This window comes from Helobdella robusta (genome assembly GCF_000326865.2).
Source record: "Helobdella robusta unplaced genomic scaffold HELROscaffold_6, whole genome shotgun sequence".
Lineage (NCBI taxonomy): Eukaryota > Metazoa > Annelida > Clitellata > Rhynchobdellida > Glossiphoniidae > Helobdella > Helobdella robusta.
In genome coordinates this window covers 5,630,206-5,649,336 of record NW_008705330.1, presented here as the reverse complement: position 1 = coordinate 5,649,336, position 19,131 = coordinate 5,630,206, and the positions used below count along the sequence as shown (strand labels likewise).

At 33.0% G+C, this 19,131-nt stretch overlaps 2 protein-coding genes across 2 annotated transcripts; one reads left to right on the top strand and one right to left on the bottom strand.

Annotated features, from left to right (window-relative positions):
* Positions 1 to 3,849: 3,849 nt before the first annotated feature.
* HELRODRAFT_107917 (hypothetical protein) lies at positions 3,850 to 6,866 on the bottom strand. The gene is made up of 5 exons (XM_009029464.1): positions 5,753 to 6,866; positions 5,552 to 5,639; positions 5,388 to 5,465; positions 4,685 to 4,810; positions 3,850 to 4,534 (listed from the first exon to the last, which is right to left on the bottom strand). Exons 1-5 carry the CDS (start codon positions 6,847 to 6,849, stop codon positions 4,301 to 4,303), a joined length of 1,623 nt encoding a protein of 540 aa, XP_009027712.1. The 5' UTR covers positions 6,850 to 6,866; the 3' UTR covers positions 3,850 to 4,300.
* Positions 6,867 to 14,862: 7,996 nt separating this feature from the next.
* HELRODRAFT_185129 (hypothetical protein) lies at positions 14,863 to 17,534 on the top strand. The gene is made up of 4 exons (XM_009029463.1): positions 14,863 to 14,932; positions 15,307 to 15,516; positions 15,820 to 16,022; positions 16,500 to 17,534. Exons 2-4 carry the CDS (start codon positions 15,330 to 15,332, stop codon positions 16,668 to 16,670), a joined length of 561 nt encoding a protein of 186 aa, XP_009027711.1. The 5' UTR covers positions 14,863 to 14,932; positions 15,307 to 15,329; the 3' UTR covers positions 16,671 to 17,534.
* The last annotated feature ends 1,597 nt before the right edge of the window (positions 17,535 to 19,131 follow it).

Here is a 19,131-nt window from a genome sequence, read left to right as displayed (position 1 = left end):
TTAAATTTTTTCAACTCAGATTTATTTTTTCAGGTTTTTTGAAATTATATTTCTAAGAGTTACATATTATTATACAAAATATTATATTTGAAACACATTATGTAAGCATGGAAGGTTATGTTTGCAGGTATTTTAAGAGAAAATAAAAGTTCGTTTCGTTTCGTCTCGTCTCGTTTCGTTACGTAGTAGAGCATCCCATGTTGAAAATCGTGCAAGTATGACGACAAATCATCATTTCAACATGATTTTCAACATGATGATCAAAATCATCATGTTGAAATTTATAGCAGCTTTTAGTAGGAGTCATTTGAAACAATAAGACGAGACGACAGGCATTGTTCGCGTTTCACTTTGAAATTTGAAATGCCTACCAGGTTGTCAAGGGGAATTAACTTAATGATTTTTTCATAAATTTTATTCTGGAAGGTAACTTTTGTTTAAAATTTATAGACAAATCATTTCATTAAACACAACAACTAATGATATTAATTTTTACGAAACAAAATATTTTATTCAATAGAAAAAGTATTAACCTAAGTATTTACGACGTTAACAAACAGTCAATAAAGAAACATCCTTAATGATGACTAACAATCGATCGAATAAATCAACAAGCGAATAAGTGACAACGACGACAACATCAACTACAACATCAACAACAGCAGCAACAACAACAACAACATGAAAATCAATATTCGTTATATAACACTCACATTCTTATGCTAAAAGTGATTACGTTAAAGTTTCATAAAGTTTCAAACCAATTCTGATGACTGCAACAACTGCAGTAGTTGTCGAAGTAGTAGTACTAGTAGTACAATACTAGTATTAGTAGCAACTACAACAGTAGTAGTAGCGGCAGTAGTAGTATTTTTAGTAGTAGTACAGTACTAGTATTAGTATCAGCAGTTGTAGTATTAGTAGTAGCAGCAACAAGAAACAGCTTTAACAGCAGCAGTTGTAGTAGTATTAATAGCGGCAGAAACAGTAGTTGTAGCAGTAGTAGTAACAGCAGCAGTAGTAGTAGTAGCAGTAGTGATAAAATCATAGTGAACAGATGTTCATTACTGGTAAGTAAGCAGCGTATGATCGACTCACATTTTCATGCTTACAACAGTAACAACATCAACAGTAACAACATCAACAGCAACAACAACAGCAGTCAAATTGATTAATTTTGTACTCGACGACTCGGCGTTCGATCATTTTATAGTTCAGCAACACATTCATCAATTCATTTCTCTTCGGTTTTTTCCATCATATTCGTCTTCTTCTGCAGTAAGTTTTCTGACACTTTCATTGCCTACTAAGACAAAGTTTTTAAAAAACACAAATATTTGATCGCAAACGATGGATTAGTGCTTTAAAAGCGTCTTTTGGAGATGGTTTTTTTTTAATTAAAATTTCGTTTGAGATTGCGAAACATTTAACGATTTTTTTCTGCAGGTGCCATGCAGTCTTGAAAGCGTTCAGGCGCAGAACCTATTCAATGCATTAATCTAATGTTACATGCCACGCCGAATTTATGAACGAGGCGTCCATGGTTCAAACGCACTCACCTGCTATTGGCATAAATTGTAGGCATGTCGTTAATCATCAATAATGAAACGTTTCAAATAAAAAAAATTTAGACGCATTTATGTTATGGATTTTTGGGATTTATAATTTTCGGCGCATTATATACTATCGTACTACCACGTTTTCGCTACTACTATATCTATTCGTACAACAAATTTTAAATCTTCTATATGTAAGAAGCACTGTATGAGAATGCAATCAATGAAAGAATTCATTCTTGGAGTTGGTGGTTATAAGTTATATAGTTGGTGGTTATAGTGTCTTCTTAATAGAAAAATTCATAAAAGCATGAAAACTACTCAACCAGTTTAAAAAAAATTATTTTATTTATTGACTGCCTTATTGAGATTTTTATTTTCTCTTCCATCTTGTCAGATGCTTTTAATGTAGAAGTACACGTGGCTATTTTGAAATTTATTCATTTTCTATGTTTCTTCTTTTTCATTTTCAACTAACTTCTCTGATTGTACCAGATGCATATATCAAAACCTTATCCTTAATTGAAAAATTTTTATTTCACAAGCATAATTCTAAATGAAAATTCACATTTTAGTCACTGGAGTGCGCCCACAATTAAAATTTCCACTGCAGTTTGCTAGGATTGCATGCAATTAATTAATCACTGGGCAGTGGCGTAGCAAGGATCTTTTGTACTGGCGTAAATTTTTTCTCATCACTCAATTTAAAATTTTTTGTCATTAAAAACTAACGGTTTCACGCTTAGTTTTACTGTTGTGGGGATCGAATAAGTTTTCCGTTCAAATGTTTATAAATTTGTAACAAAATTTTGTTCACTTTAGCCTAAACCGTAGCATAAATTTTCATTGAAGGAGAACTTCCTTACCTCAATTATTTTAACTTTCAATTTAATAATTATTTCATCTCTTACAAATATTTTAATCTTTAAAATTTATTAAACGATTTAAATTTAAAATAAGCTGAATAATGAATTTTTCATTTTCAAAAAATGTAAAAATGTGTTCAGTACTCATTCGTGCTGCTTTTTAGTAGTCAGTCGCGATGTTTGTAGTTACTTGGATTAGTTTAGTGTTTCTGTTACCGTTGGCATTCGAATAAACGTTCAACAAAGTCTGAGTTTGAAGCAGTTGTGTTCATCTATTGGAAATCTTGAACCTACGGAATAACAATAACTTGATGATCGTTGGAAGCTACAACACTGGTGTTGAAAATATAGGATCTTTGAAGTTATAACATCGGTGTTGGTAGTAACAAAAATTTAATTTAAAGATTGCTACAACAAGGTACAGCAATAAAACACTTGAACTTTGGTGAAAGGTCAACCACACTGACGCATGCACGCACACACGCACGCACACGCACACACACTTTTGCAAATAAACACACACACAAAAAGAACTAAATATAGTACTTGATAAACATACTACATGCTTATATGACGTATTGACCTCATCCAACCAAAAATATTCACATCTTAAGAAACAACATTGCTCTCGGTAGGAACTTCGTTTAGCTTTAACTTATTTTATACAGTATGCGTGGCTTGCATGATTTTACACTGGATATATTTATTTTTCTCTCATGTATATACATATTTTATTTATAATATATGTTTAAACCAGTGGCGTCACTAGGGGGGTGCGGGGGGTGCGGACCGCACCGGGTGACACCCTCACAGGGGGTGACACCAAAATATCACTGTATATGTTTTTATGTCCCTCCATGAAATTATTCTTATCATTAATTCAGCCTAACCCGCCCAGCGCCCAGAAATGTATTATGAATAAAATTTTTTTTCCGACATTTATACCATTCAAATTCGACGTCCGAATTATTAAGCGCCGCGGCCGAGCACATTTAACTTGTTCGTATTTATAAATTTTGCTAAGAATGCTGTATGTCTATGGGGTGTCATGAGAGGGGTGACACCATGAGTTACCGCACCGGGTGACACCAACCCTAGTGACGCCACTGGTTTAAACATTTGCTTATTTGTTTATTCATATGTTTTATCGTTTACAAACATATATATAAATATGAACACGTGTGTTCACATTCATAAAAACGTTTGTACGCACAGTCGCACACTGACATCAGTGGCTGGTCAAGGAAGAACCGTAGCACTTGTATTAAAAGTAGCCAAGGCACTTGATTTTTTCATATTCTAAACCAACTATTTTGGCTATTAAAGTTAATATGAAAGTAGGGCCAACGCGTTTAGCCAACAAATTAATTTCTATTTTTCATACAATTGTTTCTTGAACATAACTTTATCGCAACTTCAAAAAACCGTTTGCCGTGTAAAATATTTATTTCCATCAATATCAAAAATATCTTTCAAAAATATAATAAAATAGTAGAAATAAAGAAGGCAGGCTATAGATATTTATAAATTTGGCGTATCAAGGCGCATATTTTATCTCAACCCTTCATAATAATAAATGAAAAAATACATCAGTATTACAAATAATTTCTATAAGACCCTCATCAACCAAAAAACTCACATGATGAAACTAATAACTCTACATTGCGTTAGATTCAACAATCCTGGCGGTTGCTGTTTGGACGAGCCAGTCAATTTGCTAACTTAATATTAATGTGATGAGTTATCGAGACAGTTTCACAGTTGAAAGTTTATAAAAAGTATTGAAAAAATTTCAAAATGAAAAATTATGTGGAATGAAAATATAATAGGTAAGTTAAAATATAATCTAATTTTATTCGACTAAAAAAATTGAGCACTTCAACTTTTTTCATCTTCGAATGATGGCAGTGATCCATTTGTCATCAGGCTGTTGGCCATTATGTAGTTACGCTTGCTGATGCGTGGATCAGTTTTTGGCATGTTATCGTCTGGTATGGTTTCGTGGAATTTCGAATAATCAACTTTGTACTGGCCGTTCAACTTGGTCCTCGTAAACAACGGAGCCAACTTGAAACCATAGTCAATCTCGCTCGGAAGGTAAGATGTTTTCACCTTGTTTCAAATTCAGCCAAGTAAGTGTTAATTGCAAGAAACGAAGGTGAATTTTTTTACACGACTATATGTTAATTTAATAAACGCTTTTTTAAAATATTTAAAAAACTTGTTGGTTTAAATAAAAGAAAACTGGAATTTTTGTCTCACTTGAACAGTGCTCCCAGTGGCTTCACAACTAGCTTCTAACACGATCAGTATTTCAAACTCCGCGTGACTTATCTGGTCTTGAGTCGCTCCCCAGAACGGACTGCAATCGTCAATCTTGTGGATCACCTAAACAAAGTAGCGGTTTAGTTTCATAAAATTATATTTAAAAAAAAATTGAAAATGCAAATAATTAACTACCACAAAAAATTTAAATTATTTTATTTTTCAGATCATTTTATGATATATATATATATATATATATAGTTTTTTTTAATTTTGATGAATACAAAAGATTTAGATAAAAGGTCCTTATGTGTAAAATTAAAGCATGTTTCCAAAAATATTGAGCACGTGATGATTAATTAGAAAGGAAAAAATTTGTTAAAATGTATAAACGAGAACAATTTTTCATAAATGGTTGAAGAAATTTTGAAAGGTGGTTTTTTGGAGATTATTTAGAAATTATTTCCTGATTCACGTAATTGTTAATTGTCTTATATGCTAGACGCAATTAAATTGACTTTGAAAATGATCCAATAAAAATTTATTTCAAGAACTTTTAAAAGCAATTGAACTGTAAACTTTATCAAATAAAGTCAAAAAAGGAACATCAAGTATTTTTGAAATAGAGTTATCCTCGAAATAGCATTAAATGATGTGACAGTTAATTAAAACAATTCGAAAAAAAAACTTTTGTTCTTACTCTTATTGGCCAAGCCAAATAGTAAAAATCGTCATCAGATTCTGTGCAAAGTTGCATCCTCTTTTGACAAAGTGTTACCTTTCAGAATTAAATTACTTCTATTCACATTGTTTTGGGATATAGATTTTCAACATAAAGATTAAGCGTTAAATAGATTTACTTACGTATTTTCCATTTTCCAGGAAAGTTTTGCGAACAACGACAGCTTTCATTGCGATTCCAATCAGTTGGGAATTTCTCATATCTCCTAACCTAACCAAAGTGATGTATTTTATGGATTCATTGGTAGGCTTTCAAAATTTTAAAAATTAGTTTAAATTATCAGAGATAACACAAAAATATTAATAAAAGTGAAAAAACCATACCTAAATTCTAAATTTAAGGTAGAATCGCCATTTCCTCCCGAGCATATAACTGCCTTCTTACTAAATATAACTGTTTCAGCTCGACGATTAGGTCTGGCTAATTTTGAGAAGATAATTCCCGTGACCAAGCACTGAGTGACTGCTCCAAAGACACTTTGAAGCATCAGCAGCAAAAAACCAAACTCGCACCTGTCGTTGATTGCTCGTGTTCCATATCCGATGGTTTGTTGAGTTTCGATTGAAAATAATAAAGCAGTTTTGAAGGAGTCGACTCCGGCCACGCAACTTACGTTGTTTGCGTCTAGATCACTTATTTCGTGTAATGTCCACCAGCACATAGCAAATACGATCCAACTTGTGACAAATATGAACAAGAAAATGAAAATGTTGTACCTCCATGGCAGTTCCAGAAATGTTGTGAAAATATCATTCAAATATCTTAATGAACGTTTGTGCACATTACTGAACTGAACGTTGCATTCTCCGGATTGCTGGATGAGGCGGAGTTTTTTACTTCTTCCAACACTTCTTCCATATTTAGCCAGGCTTGCATCCCAATTGGAAAGGTAGGTGCTTGTCCGTCGTTTTCGTTGAGCCACATCATACTCGTTCAAGTTCGGACTATTGTTTGATGGTATGGGAAGGCTCTCTCTTCTTGACCATTGTGAAGGGTAACGGACATATTTCGGATTGCAATTTATCTTAATAGGATCCGGATTCTTCCAATAATGCTTTCTTGGTCTTTCTAACGTATTTTCGCTATAACTTGGATATATAGTTATCAGTTCACTGTCGCTTCTGAATCTCTGGTATCTGAATTTATTCACGGCGTCTTCTCTTGCTTCACATGCTACCTGTTTTGGTAAACTTTTGTTTGCTTTGGCTGGCAGTTTGCGCAGAAAGGTAGCTTTTATGTTGTCTCGACACTCCTCGGCTTCGTCAGTATCGTGCGTGCTGCCGACTTCTGCCGTTTCCTCGATATCCGTTATTAATTTGTTGTTGTTCCCGTCGATCTGACTTTCGTTAATTTCTATATGGCAATCGCTACCGCGACTAGCTTTCCTATGAATGACTTTCTCTGTCAGTCTTTCTTCCATTTCTCCGTCAATACCGTTGGGTACAGAGTTCTTTCCGTAATTGATGATCGTGAATTTCTTCTGGGACGACGCTGTTGATCTGCTGCTGAAACGACAATCAGCGTTCCAATCTTTCGTGGCGTGGTTCGTGCGAGGTCCATAGTGGCTGACTCCTGAATGTTTCGAGGAGGATTTAAAAAAAATCAATTCATTGCAATATACGTATAAAATCATATTTTTAATTGGAATTGGTATTTGAAACTTTTAAAAAACAACTTACCGTTCTGTTTTGGTCTTAAGAGATGACTAAATGTTTCCATTAACTTTGCAATAAAATAATTTCAACTATTCGAAAATAAATATTAATTCGTTAATTTGGAAATCATAATTTTAAAGGGAAACACCCTTTCATTTTTATGTTCATTTATTGACATCTATAAAGATTTAAATATATTTTTTCAGGAGAGATCTATTAGAAGCGTGCACATACTTTCAAAGAGCTGTTTGCCTATTGAACAAATTAATACACAAAATGAAAAAGTTATACTGTCAGTATGTGCTGTTCAGTGCTTAATCTCTTCTTTTATAGGCAGAGATTGATTGAACACCATTGTTGCATTGCATATCTCAGATACAACATAACAAATGTAATTAGCATTAGAATTTGACAGATTGTACGGACAATTTCAAAACAAAGTACTCTAGTGATTCATCATTTTACAATGTAATACATAAATAAATACAAACATTGCTGATGTTTCTCTTCCATTATTTGCTGTGAGGTGCTGGCTAAACTTTGAACTTTCATACGAGTACTAGTTAGAATGTGTATATGGCCTGCATGCACTTATGTGGTGTATATATACACATATTATACGTGTATGTGTTTGTGTGTGCGTGTGTGTGTGTGAGTGTGAAAGAATTATGTGAATATATATATTTATATTATATATACATATGGAATATGAGTAAATATATATACATATAACATGTGCGTGTGTATATGAATGTGGTTGAGTACGTGCAAAAATATGTATATGGTGAAATATAAATGTATATGGTGTGTTTATTTCCTGTTGTATAATTCTGAAATGTATGATGCTATGTCAAAAAGAAAGAAATAAAACAATGGGGTAATATAATATTATATGATTGATTAAAATTCTGAATGTTGGATTGTCTGAAACTTGAACAAGAAATGGTGGTATTTCTTGTAACCGGCTGTTACTGGTCATAAATCAACTTTAACTGACTTCAATAGTTTCATAAAATCAGTACTTGAGTCGTTGCAGACATATTTTATTATGTAACTCTTTTAATAAATTCATAAAAAATTTATCTTTCTCGTGAAATAAGAGTAAAAATCGTTGTTGAAAAGAGCAAAATGGGTGCCTATAATATCAGAGAAATTAGTTAACGACGACTGACTACCATAATTTATCATTTAAAATGATTACTTAATTACTACATCATCGTTATCATCATTGAGTTATAATAGTAATAATTGTTATTTGAATTGTAATTATTATTGTTGCTGTTATTGTTGTTGTTTTTACCAAATATTAAAATTTTGAAAGATATTAAAAAAGATATTATAAAAATATTAAAAGATATTAAGGTTATTTTTTAAACGAATTTCGTAGGATCTTTTTTCGTCCAAAATGCCTGTTTGTATCTGCGATGAATTTTTGTTTTTCATGAACCGATGTTAATGTTGATAAATTTGCATGTCGGTCTGTTAATTCGTTGCTAAAACTCATATGCATAAGCATTGCTGATGAACACGAATCAATGAAATTAATGATTTGCATTACAATCACTGAAGTTATACATAAAATTATAATGCATTAATACTAACTTTTATGTTATGCAGCTGTGAAACATGATGAAAACTATATAACATTTCTACGAACACTAGTATCGCTACTACTACAACTACTACACTAATTCTACTACTACTACTACTACTACTACTACTACTACTACTACTACTACTACTACTACTACTACTACTACTACTAACACTACTACTAACACTACTACTACTACTAACACTACTACTACTACTATTACTACTACTACCGATATTACATTACTACTACTACCACTGCTGTTGCTGCTACTGCTGCTACTACTAATACTACAAATACAACTAATATTAATAAATAATACAGCATTACTACTACTACTTATCCTACTGCAACTCGGGTTAATGCGTGCATGTCCACAGATGAGCATTATGACTCGAAGTTATTAGCGCTTAGTTATTTTTTTGCTCTGGTCTGTTTCAATGATTTGCTTATTTTCATGGGCCTTCCTTCGTACCTGAAGTGTGTGTGTCCGTGTGTCTACTTGTGTGCGTGTGCGTGTGTCTACTTTTGTGCGTGTGTGTACATATACGTGCATGTATATTTCTGTGTGTGCGTGTGTGTCTTAGTGCATTTGCTTGCGTACTAGAGAATATTCGTGTGTCTGTGTATTTCAATTCAATTCAATTCAATACTAGAGAATATTCGTGTTTCTGTGTATTTATCAGTGCATATGTTTGTGTGTGTGTGTGCTTTTTATATGTTTGTGTGTGTGTATGTGTGTGTGTGTATGTGTGTGTAAATGCATTTACCTATAAGTAGAAAAACCGAAATAACCAAAAAAACTTCATATATCACCAAAGATATAACAAATTTGATGCGTGTAAATATGTAAAGGATGAGCAAATACGAGGTGGTGTATGTTTACTGGTTTATGTGCGTGCGTGTGTGTGTGTATGTGTATGTGTGTGTGTGTGTGTGTGTGTGTGTGTGTGTGTGTGTGTGTGTGTGTGTGTGTGTGTGTGTGTGTGTGTGTGTGTGTGTGTGTGTGTGTGTGTTTAGGCATTTAACTATAGAAGCATTCAATTAAAATTTTCAAAGAATTGCAAATAAGAAAATAAATAAAAAAATTAAAAATTAAATAGGAGAGAGAGAGAAAGAGAGAAAGAGAGAAAGAGAGAGAAAGAGAATTAAAAAGAGTAAAAGAAAAAGAGAGAGAGGAGAAAGAGAGAGAGAAAACAGCCACCAGTAAATATTACCCTTTTTTGTGACCATTTGGTCTTCGGTCTTGTTATTTAATCGGCAGTGATCCGAAAAAATTTTATAATTAATTTATCATTGACATCATTGAAACGTCATATATTTTGATCTACAAAATCAACGCTCTGTTCGCAATAGATGATAACTTTTTAACATCAGGTTCAAACCACACATATGTGAAAAAGAATTTTTTTTTTATTTATCTCTTTCAACATTATCAGTGCAGAATTCATTGTTGTATTGCAATTTTCCAAATAGTGTTGCACTTTTGAAACTTGACTATTTGATTTGACTAGTGACACCTTACAGCTTTTTTATACAAACAGTCTGCGATACCGTCTTAACACAAAACTAGGACCTACAAATGTGAATGAACTCCTGGTGAATGTCAAAATCCACGTAGCAGAGCCAGATGGTTTTGCGTCCACAATTAATGAAAATGTTGATAGGGTTAAAGTTAAATTCATGCCACAAAATATTTACCTAAATTTCGACTTTCAAATGTTACTAATAGTAACATTTGTAAAATTTCAGTACGTAAGTTGTAAGAAATAGGTGGCTAATATTTTCTGAAACTTCTTCAGAAAAATATTTGGCTATGCTACTACCGCACATATGAAACGACAAACATCGGTGATTTTGTAACGTAACGTTAGCAACACTAACTGGATGAAAATAAATCAGAAAGATTGGAGATGTAAGAAGGGTTTTGTTGTTGCATTGTTGTTGTAATTGTTACTTTTAGTTCTTCCAATTGTAACATCCGTTGTTGCTGTTGTTTTGTTGTTGTTTGTTCGTCGTCGTTTTGTTCCAATGGTGTAGTAGTAGGCGTGAAATGCGAGTTTGGTGAAAGCTAATGATTTAATGAAAGTGTGTGTGCCTTGTTTGTTTTTAATTTAAATAGATTACGTTACAAATATTGTTTGCACATGTGTTATGCAGATGTTTACAAGAGTTCATTTGTTTCTCCGTTCATTCATTTACATGTTATCTTGCATTATGTAGTATTGGGCTTCGTGTTTTCACTTGTGACTAGTTTTGATACATGATTTCATGTTTATTTTTCAAAGGTACGTGTTGTTACATCAAAATTTGTGTGTGAGTCAGAATGAAGATTCTATCTATAACGCTTAAGTGCGTTAAATACGATATGAGTGTCTTTTTCTTGTTAATAAAATTTTGAAATGAAATTTTATGATCTAGTTGACGTCATCATCCTGAGTGTATGATCGCTAACGCATTTATGTAATGTAGAATGAATATCGATAGGATCTTATCATTTGATAGTAAACAAACATTATCTGACATTTTCTGCGGAACTTCTTGTCATTTTGTTTTGTTTAATTTTCATTGGTTAGTAATTTTTGATAGCATTTTATGATTCTTCTTCATTTTTTTTTACAAAATGATTCAAATCGAATTAAATACAATTTTAAATTCATACACAAAAAGGTCGTCAGCCAGACATTAGAACCAAAAAAAAGGAGCCACAAATCATAAAAAAATTCTCCCCCGGGTCGAAAAAATTTGCTCTTTAAGTACATATGCGGCCCTTCAAAGGTCAAATAGTTCTCAATGAGGCCCTCACAGCAAAAAGTTTGCCCACCCCTGATCTAACATCTAAAATATTCATCAAAATCGTTAACACCGAAAATTATTTAATTAATTTTTTTATAGATTAATATTTGCAATTAGTTGTTATAATTAATATTCACAATTAATTGTTATAATTAATGTGTTTCAATTAATATTTAAATGTTAGGACGACATATTGCATATTTGCCGCCAGTCTTAATTGGTTTCAATACGCGCGCGCGTGTGCGTGTGCGTTCAGATAAGAGTCCCGTGTTAATTTTATCTGCAACTCAACTTCAATTAGCAAGTTAAGTTTGTTGATAAATATTGGAAAATTAAAACCTGTTTGTTAGTTTTTATTTCGTTTATTTTTTCTTTAATTTTATCAGTATTTTTATCAGTAGAAGTAGTTGTGGTAATAGTAGTAGTAGAAATAGTTGTAGTAGTAGTAGCTGTTGTAGTAGTAGTAGTAGTTGTAGTTGTTGTAGTGTATTAGTAGTAGTTGTAGTAGTAGTAGAATAAGAAGTTGTAGTAGTAGTAGTAGCAGTAGTAGTAGTAGCCGTGCCAATAAAAGTTATAATAAAAGCAGCAACATTGGTTATAGTTACTCGCTAGTAATACTATCAATCAATCAATTAATATCAATCAATCAATCAATTAATCAATCAACCAATCAATCTATCAATCACTCAATCAGTTAATGAAGCGCCATTTCCGCGATGTTCAACAGCGCTCCTCAGTGAATTTAACAAACTGATAGGTCTTGAAATCTTCGTAAGAGATGGGGAAGTAGTCAGAGAAGGAGGTTGAGAGTTCCAAAGAAAAGGGCCAGAAAAAGCAAATGCAGATTTAACTTAAGAGGGGTTACTACTGATAGTATTTTTTCTGCCGCTACTGCTACCACCACTACTACTACCACCACTACTACTGCTTTTACTTCTACTGCGTGAAGCGTCCGTTGTTTAGCACGTAATCTTTTACGCTGTTTGTGTATAGTTGCTTCTTCTGAATCTAGAATGGGTGTAATAGACCATTAGCCTTATAATCTCTTTCAACATCTAAATGAAGATGAAGAAGTGAGAACGAGTAGACAACCGTAAACCGGGGCGTTTAGATTTAGTTAGCTAATTTATTATTTAATTAACTATCAATAAATGTGTTAACAAAAGCATCGACAGTTACGAAAACAGCGGAGCGTAAAGAGAACTCCGTGTAAATATGGCTCTATATGAATGTTTAGAGTTTCATAAATAGTAGTTAGTTGGTATTGGATCAGTAGCAATATTTGCAGTATTAGTCGCGTCAGTAATAAAAGTAACTGCATTATCTGATCTTCCATGTAATTAGTAGCGACTTTATTATTATAATTAGTAGTAGCAGTAAATGTGGCGGTAACATTTTAGTTGTAATAGTAGCCACAGTGTCATCGGAATAGTTGTAACAGCAGCAGCAGCAGTTAAGTTTCAGCGTTCTAATTCATGTTATTAATAATTGTAATATAGGTTAACAAGGATTATAAGGTTAATGGTCTATTACATTTTTTCTAGATTCGAAAGAATCAACTATAGACAAACAGCTTAAATGAATAACTGCTGGACAACGAACGGTAGTAGTGAAAGCAGTAGTAGGCCGAAAAATACTATGAGTAGTAATAAATATTGCCATTTGCCAACCTGAACGGGCAGGCAGTTCGTGATGAGAAGATTGCATATCAACGACATGAATGTTAGGACTTGATCTGTTCCTGATGTAACGCTGTGCCGTACTGTTGACTGTAATTTCTGAAGATGCGTTTACCAGCGTTGTTGCTGTCGTTGTTGTTTGTGTTGCTGTCGTTGTTGTTGGTTCTGTAGTTTGTCGCGTTGAGGTTACTAGCGTTGTTGCAGATGCCGTTGATGTTAATGTTGTTGCTGGAAGTGGTCCCGTTTTTGTTGACGGAGATGTCTGGGCTCTTGTTAATATCGGTTTCGCCGAAATTTTTTGTTGCGATGTTGTTGTTGTGGCTGACGACGATGAAGTTGGTGTTTGTGGTTGCGCGATTAATGGCAAAGGTTTAGTTGGACGTTGTGGCTCTTTTGAAGATTGTGTTGTTGATGTAGACTCTGTTGTCCGTTGAATGCTTGGATGCGATTTTGTAGTAATAGATGTTAATGGAGTTGTTTTAGGTTGTGCATTTTGCTGAGTTGTTGGCTGAAGATTGGTTGCAAGCTGTGTCGTTGTTTGTTGTTGCGTTGTTGGTTGATGTTCTGGCGTGTGTTGCAAAGTATGTTGATTTGTCGTTGCTGCTGTTATCGTTGGTAGTATTATTGTTTGTCGTTTGACTGGTTGCTCGGTAGATTTTGAATCAGTTTCAACTGTTTTTGATGATTCGTAACGTTGCTTGACTGATGTTTGATAACTGCTGACTATTTCAGATGTTGACGTTTGTGTTGTTGATGGCTGATGTTGTATTAATTCTGAATAGTCAGGTGTGCATGTTGTTGTTGCTGGTGATTTTGCTGTCTTGTCTGTTGTCACTCCTACCATTAATGAAGGATTTGTTGCCTTGGCTACCGTTGTTCGATTGGCTGGTTGTAACGTTCTTTCACCCTCAGATGATGACATCAGAGACATCTAACATGCTTCTTCTCTTTAAGTTAAGTTAAATTAAATTAAATTTAGTTAATGATTTTATTTACCAATCATCTAATCTATAATATCAAAATACACAAGAGTATTTTCTATGATCTTATTGAATCTTTAAAAATGTAATGAGAGAATTATAAATTATTGAGAGTGTTCTAGAATGTAGCTTTTTAAAAATATATTGGAAATAAAAATTTGAAATATTTCTAAAAAAATTTAACAGCCACAAACAAACAAACGTTTTGATGTGTGTAGCCAAACTTATATACGATATTGATAATGTTGATCAAGTGAGTGAACTCGAGTACTTCATAGTTGTTGATTCAAAATTTTAAAGTGTTGTTGTCTTTATAGTGATCTAATAATGTTTATTTCTATTATTTATTATATGAGCCTATGAATATTAGAGATAAAACAAAATCTTGTCATTATTATATGAAATATCAAGTTTAAAGAGCAAAAAATACCTCTTTTATAACGATTTGAAAATCCTGTAAATGTATCTTTTACTCTCCAATTTCTTACATTTCAATTTCTCATTTAAACATTCATAAACTAAAAATTATTTAGATACTTTTTGCAATTCATTTTATAATAAATGCATGATTTCAATTGTTTTGCATACTTATTAAATATTCTTCATTTTTATAACCACATATGTAGAATAAAACCATAATCATTTTTTCAAACCTCAACCCGCACATCACTAAATTCCTGAATTTCGTTTCTCCATTTTTTCCTTTTCCTGTTACTCATTATCTTATCGGCATACCTTTGTTCCTCTTGTTTTCCGTGTTCCGATTCTTCTCCGCAGCTTTTTGAATTTTTTCCTTCATGTAAGTTTCCAGATAATTTTTACGATCTCAACCTCAATGTTATTATTTATATTTTATATGCTTTAAAATTAAATTTACTTTTATTTAAATTTTTTTAAAGTAAGTTCATTTTATATTCATTAAGTTTAAGATTAAAGTTATCTTTTCATCTTCCTTTAGAAAAACCCTTACTTTTCTTATTATTTGCATTTATCAGTTTATCTTATCTTATTTATCCTTATTTGGTCACTCATTCATTAGTGATTTGGTTAGGTTGGGCCATTCCTGTTGGAGATACTTTTGCATTTCTCTAGAACTAGAATTTAATTAATTTTTATTTTATTTGTAATTTGAATGTACTTGGATTCCAGTTTTAATATTTGTAATTATTACAGCTTGTCAGCACGATAAAAAAAATATGGGTGGGAAAGGATCCAAGCCTGATTTTAAGGAGTTGTCAAAAGGATCCAAGTTCACAACGAAGGAACTGAAGGACTGGTTCACTAAGTTCAAGAAGGATTTCCCATCTGGAAAAATCACCAGACAGGAGTTCACTGCTCTCTACAAGAAAATGCTCCAAACTGAGGCTGGCGCCAGTGTTTCAGGTTGAATTACCAAGAAATAAGTGATAACATTTTTTAAAAAACGTTGCCAAATTTATGTTTTATAAAAACTAAACTAATAGTTTAATTTAGTGACTATTATTATAACAGTATTATATACAACAGTATTATAGATAGTGGCATATAGTGTATTAATCAGTTTTGAGTTCAGTTTTATAATTATAAGTGAAAATGAATTTTTTTTCTGTGCAGTTGAAAAATTTTTTCCATTTTTTTTTTCATAAATCCTTTGTATGATTATCATGTAATGTTCTTATGTTTAAAATGTTTTTTTTAATTTATCAGGAGATGCAACAGATTTTTGTGATCATGTTTTCAGACAGTACGACACTGACAATAGTGGAACCATCGACTTCCGTGAGTTTGTGACCACCATCTCAGTGGCGGCCAGAGGAACTGCGAATGAAAAACTGCTGTGGGCATTCAACCTGTATGACATTGATGGCAACCACTATTTGTCTCCTAACGAAATCACTGAGATATTAACTGTAAGTGGTCATTCTTATTTTTAATTTCAATTGTAATGGAAAATTGACCACAATATATTAATTAATTTATTTGAGCCTTGTATGAAAATTAATATGCCATTTCATTGCATGGAAAGTAATTCATTGTTTTACTACAGGGTAAACTTTTTTTATTTTTCTAATGATTTAAATCAGTGGTGAGCAAACTGTGGCCCTCCAAGCCACTTTAAGCAGCCCATGGAACCTTGTACTTAATTTGACGAAAAAATGAAATTTGACCATTATGAGCAAATAATGGTCGCAGGCCACAAATGTTACTTCCTTGCTATCCTGGTCAACATTTCAGCATATTATAAAATTTAAAATTCTCCACCTCTGGTCAAGGTCTAAAAATGTGACCTTCCAAAGCTAAAAAGCAAAGTTTTCTCACCCCTGATTTAAATTAAAAAAGTTTCTTGTTCTCTTAGCATTTTTTGCTTACCTTATCACCTCGACTAGGCAATCTACAAAGCCAAGAGTGTATCCAACCCCGTTCCAAGCATCAAGGAGACAGTTGACATGATTTATGCACAAGCAGATGACAACAAAGATGGCCGCTTGTCTGAGGCTGAATTTGTTACACATGCCATGTCATGCGCCAGTCTGCGTGAAATTCTCAACACTCTTTAAACATCTGGTTAAGATATCCTGGGTGTTTATATGATTCTATATACAAACATTCTTATACTACATGAATATAAAGCTTTTGTTGTTTATCAGTATGTTTTCGACAGCTATTGGGTTTTTTTTCATTAGCTGTCAATCATTATTTTTCAGTATCAAATTGCAATTTTTGCAGCTTATTTGTTATATTTTTATTTATTGTTCTCTTTTTTGTTTTAATTAGTTTTTCAGTAGTTTATTTGATTTATTTAAAGTTAAAAACTTTTGTTTACTAATGTTGGTGTAGATTTTTTTTAGTTTAAAATTGTTTGCTAGTTTATGGTGTTTTTTGTTTGAAATTGTAGTCATCCAGTCTCAAATGTTTTATAAATTGTATTGTGACTTTTTGAGAAAATGTGCTTCAGCATTGATCAAGACTTTCTTACTGTTCTCATATATACTTTTACATCATATATCATTAATTTTTTAAAATACATCATAAAGTATTAATGCCAATTTATCATTGACGTTTTATTAATTTCATTGAGGTGTTATTAGTCTTACGTTTATTGAGTTGAAAATTTTCTAAATGGTTGTATGTATCATAAAATTGTTAGCAGGTTTTTTGATTTGTTCATTGGCTTCATGTAACTTGAAAACGTTCAATGTTTTCATATTTTAATAGCGATGTATGTAGATGATTTGTTTTAAAGTCAACAGCATGTCTAGACAGCATATTTATGATATATTTTCTCTTAGCTCTGAGCTTGAAAATCCATTATCTTATATTTGGCGTACAATTTTTGTACTCGATGCTTAGCTTCCCATTATCATTATATAAATTTTCACAGTATTAAAAACTTTCTTCATAAAATAAATTTAAGAAACATCTGTTGTGTTTCTGTGTGTCACTAAAAATTTCAAATCTGAAATGGAAAGCAGAATTTAAAAGGTTTAGATAGATTTTAAAGGTAGGTTTACATAATAGTTCATTTTGTGATGTTGGACCAAGCGTAGCTTAACACATCGTACATAAAAGTAGTTTTATGTTCTATGAAACGTAAAAAATTGTCAATGAATACAATTTAAAAACCGTTCTCATACAATGGTTTCGTAAAATGCAGTCGGTAACATTAACAATTATACATTAGAGTATTATTTCATTTGATTTATAGCAACGGGATTGTTAGAGCTATAATTGCGTTCAAACGTGCACAGTGAAATATTACGACGTGTCAATTTTTAGGCTATATTATAACTTCCTATTATATTATTTCATGTGTTTGACTTTTGAAGTCTTTCTATAGAATAAATATGTTTTGATCGGATTCAGGCGATCAATGATCAATCAATCTTCGTTTTGCGTCCAGAGTCCAGGTTCCCCGAGGTAGGACGTTGTTTTCTTTGCCATCAACTTTTTGCGCCAAATTAGGCGATTAGTTGTATCCATTTCATTAAAATTTAGAGCTTTCATGTCTTGCTCGATTGTTTGCGACCAGGACTTCTTTGGACGGCCTTTGGGACGTGTGCCAGGTACTTCAACATCTGTAAGAGAAGTTATGGCACTGTTTCTACTTCGTTTGACATGACCAAACCACCGCAGACGGTGTTGCCGGCATTCGTCTTTTATATCATCTAAACCAGCACGACGCAGGATTTCGGTGGATTTGATTAGGTCCTTCAAACTAATTTGTTGCATCCATCGGAGCATTTTCATGTCGGTTCGTTGAAGTTATTGTTCCAGTTTGGTTGTTATTGGCCATGTTTCTGCACCATATTACAATACCGGACGTATCAGAGATTTATAAAGTCTTGATCGTAGTGGTAGTGGGATGTCACGCCGCATCAATATAGAGGCAAGGAGATGCCATTTATTCCAGGCTGCACGTATGCTTCAGCTGTTCCAGTACAATCCAGAACATCCCCTAGATATTGAAACGATGTGACTTTCTCTACCTTAATGGATTCAAAAACATTGCTATTTCGAATTTGTTGTTGTGGATTGATGCAAGCAGGACAAACAAAATTGGACATTTTAGATAAAGTACCAATCATTTTTGAACAACGTTTGTGACACCACTGGTTACACTGCTGACACTTGATTGAATTGATACCTACACCAGCTTTACAAACTGAACAGGGCCATCGTCCAGTAGTTGTGGATTGGATGGGTTCACCAGTGTTCATTGCTTTGGTTTTGCTGATGTTGACTTTGAATCCATGATCGGCGAGTCTGGTGTTCCAATCTTCAAACATCTGTGCTGCATTGCATTCTGCTCAGACGTGGCTGTTAAAACGATATCATCAGCACATATTAGATTCCAAACGTCACCAGTGCGTATCGGTTTTGTGATTTCTTCCATCACAGTTATAAATAACAGTGGACTGAGAATCGAGCCTTGGTGAACTCCAACGCCGATGTCAAATGCATAAGTGTTTCCAACTGTTGTGCTGACAAGAGTCTATGAATGTGCGATCAATGAAATGA

Bases quoted from the DNA above. Each gene is read 5' to 3' on its own strand.
- HELRODRAFT_107917 (XM_009029464.1), bottom strand. From the start codon at position 6,849: ATGGAAGAAAGACTGACAGAGAAAGTCATTCATAGGAAAGCTAGTCGC. The intron at 5,466-5,551 runs GTAAGTAAATCT...TAATTCTGAAAG, and splicing joins TCCTGGAAAATGGAAAATAC to GTAACACTTTGTCAAAAGAG. The intron at 4,535-4,684 runs GTGAGACAAAAA...ATTTGAAACAAG, and splicing joins CCACTGGGAGCACTGTTCAA to GTGAAAACATCTTACCTTCC.
- HELRODRAFT_185129 (XM_009029463.1), top strand. From the start codon at position 15,330: ATGGGTGGGAAAGGATCCAAGCCTGATTTTAAGGAGTTGTCAAAAGGA. The intron at 15,517-15,819 runs GTTGAATTACCA...TTAATTTATCAG, and splicing joins GGCTGGCGCCAGTGTTTCAG to GAGATGCAACAGATTTTTGT. The intron at 16,023-16,499 runs GTAAGTGGTCAT...CACCTCGACTAG, and splicing joins AAATCACTGAGATATTAACT to GCAATCTACAAAGCCAAGAG.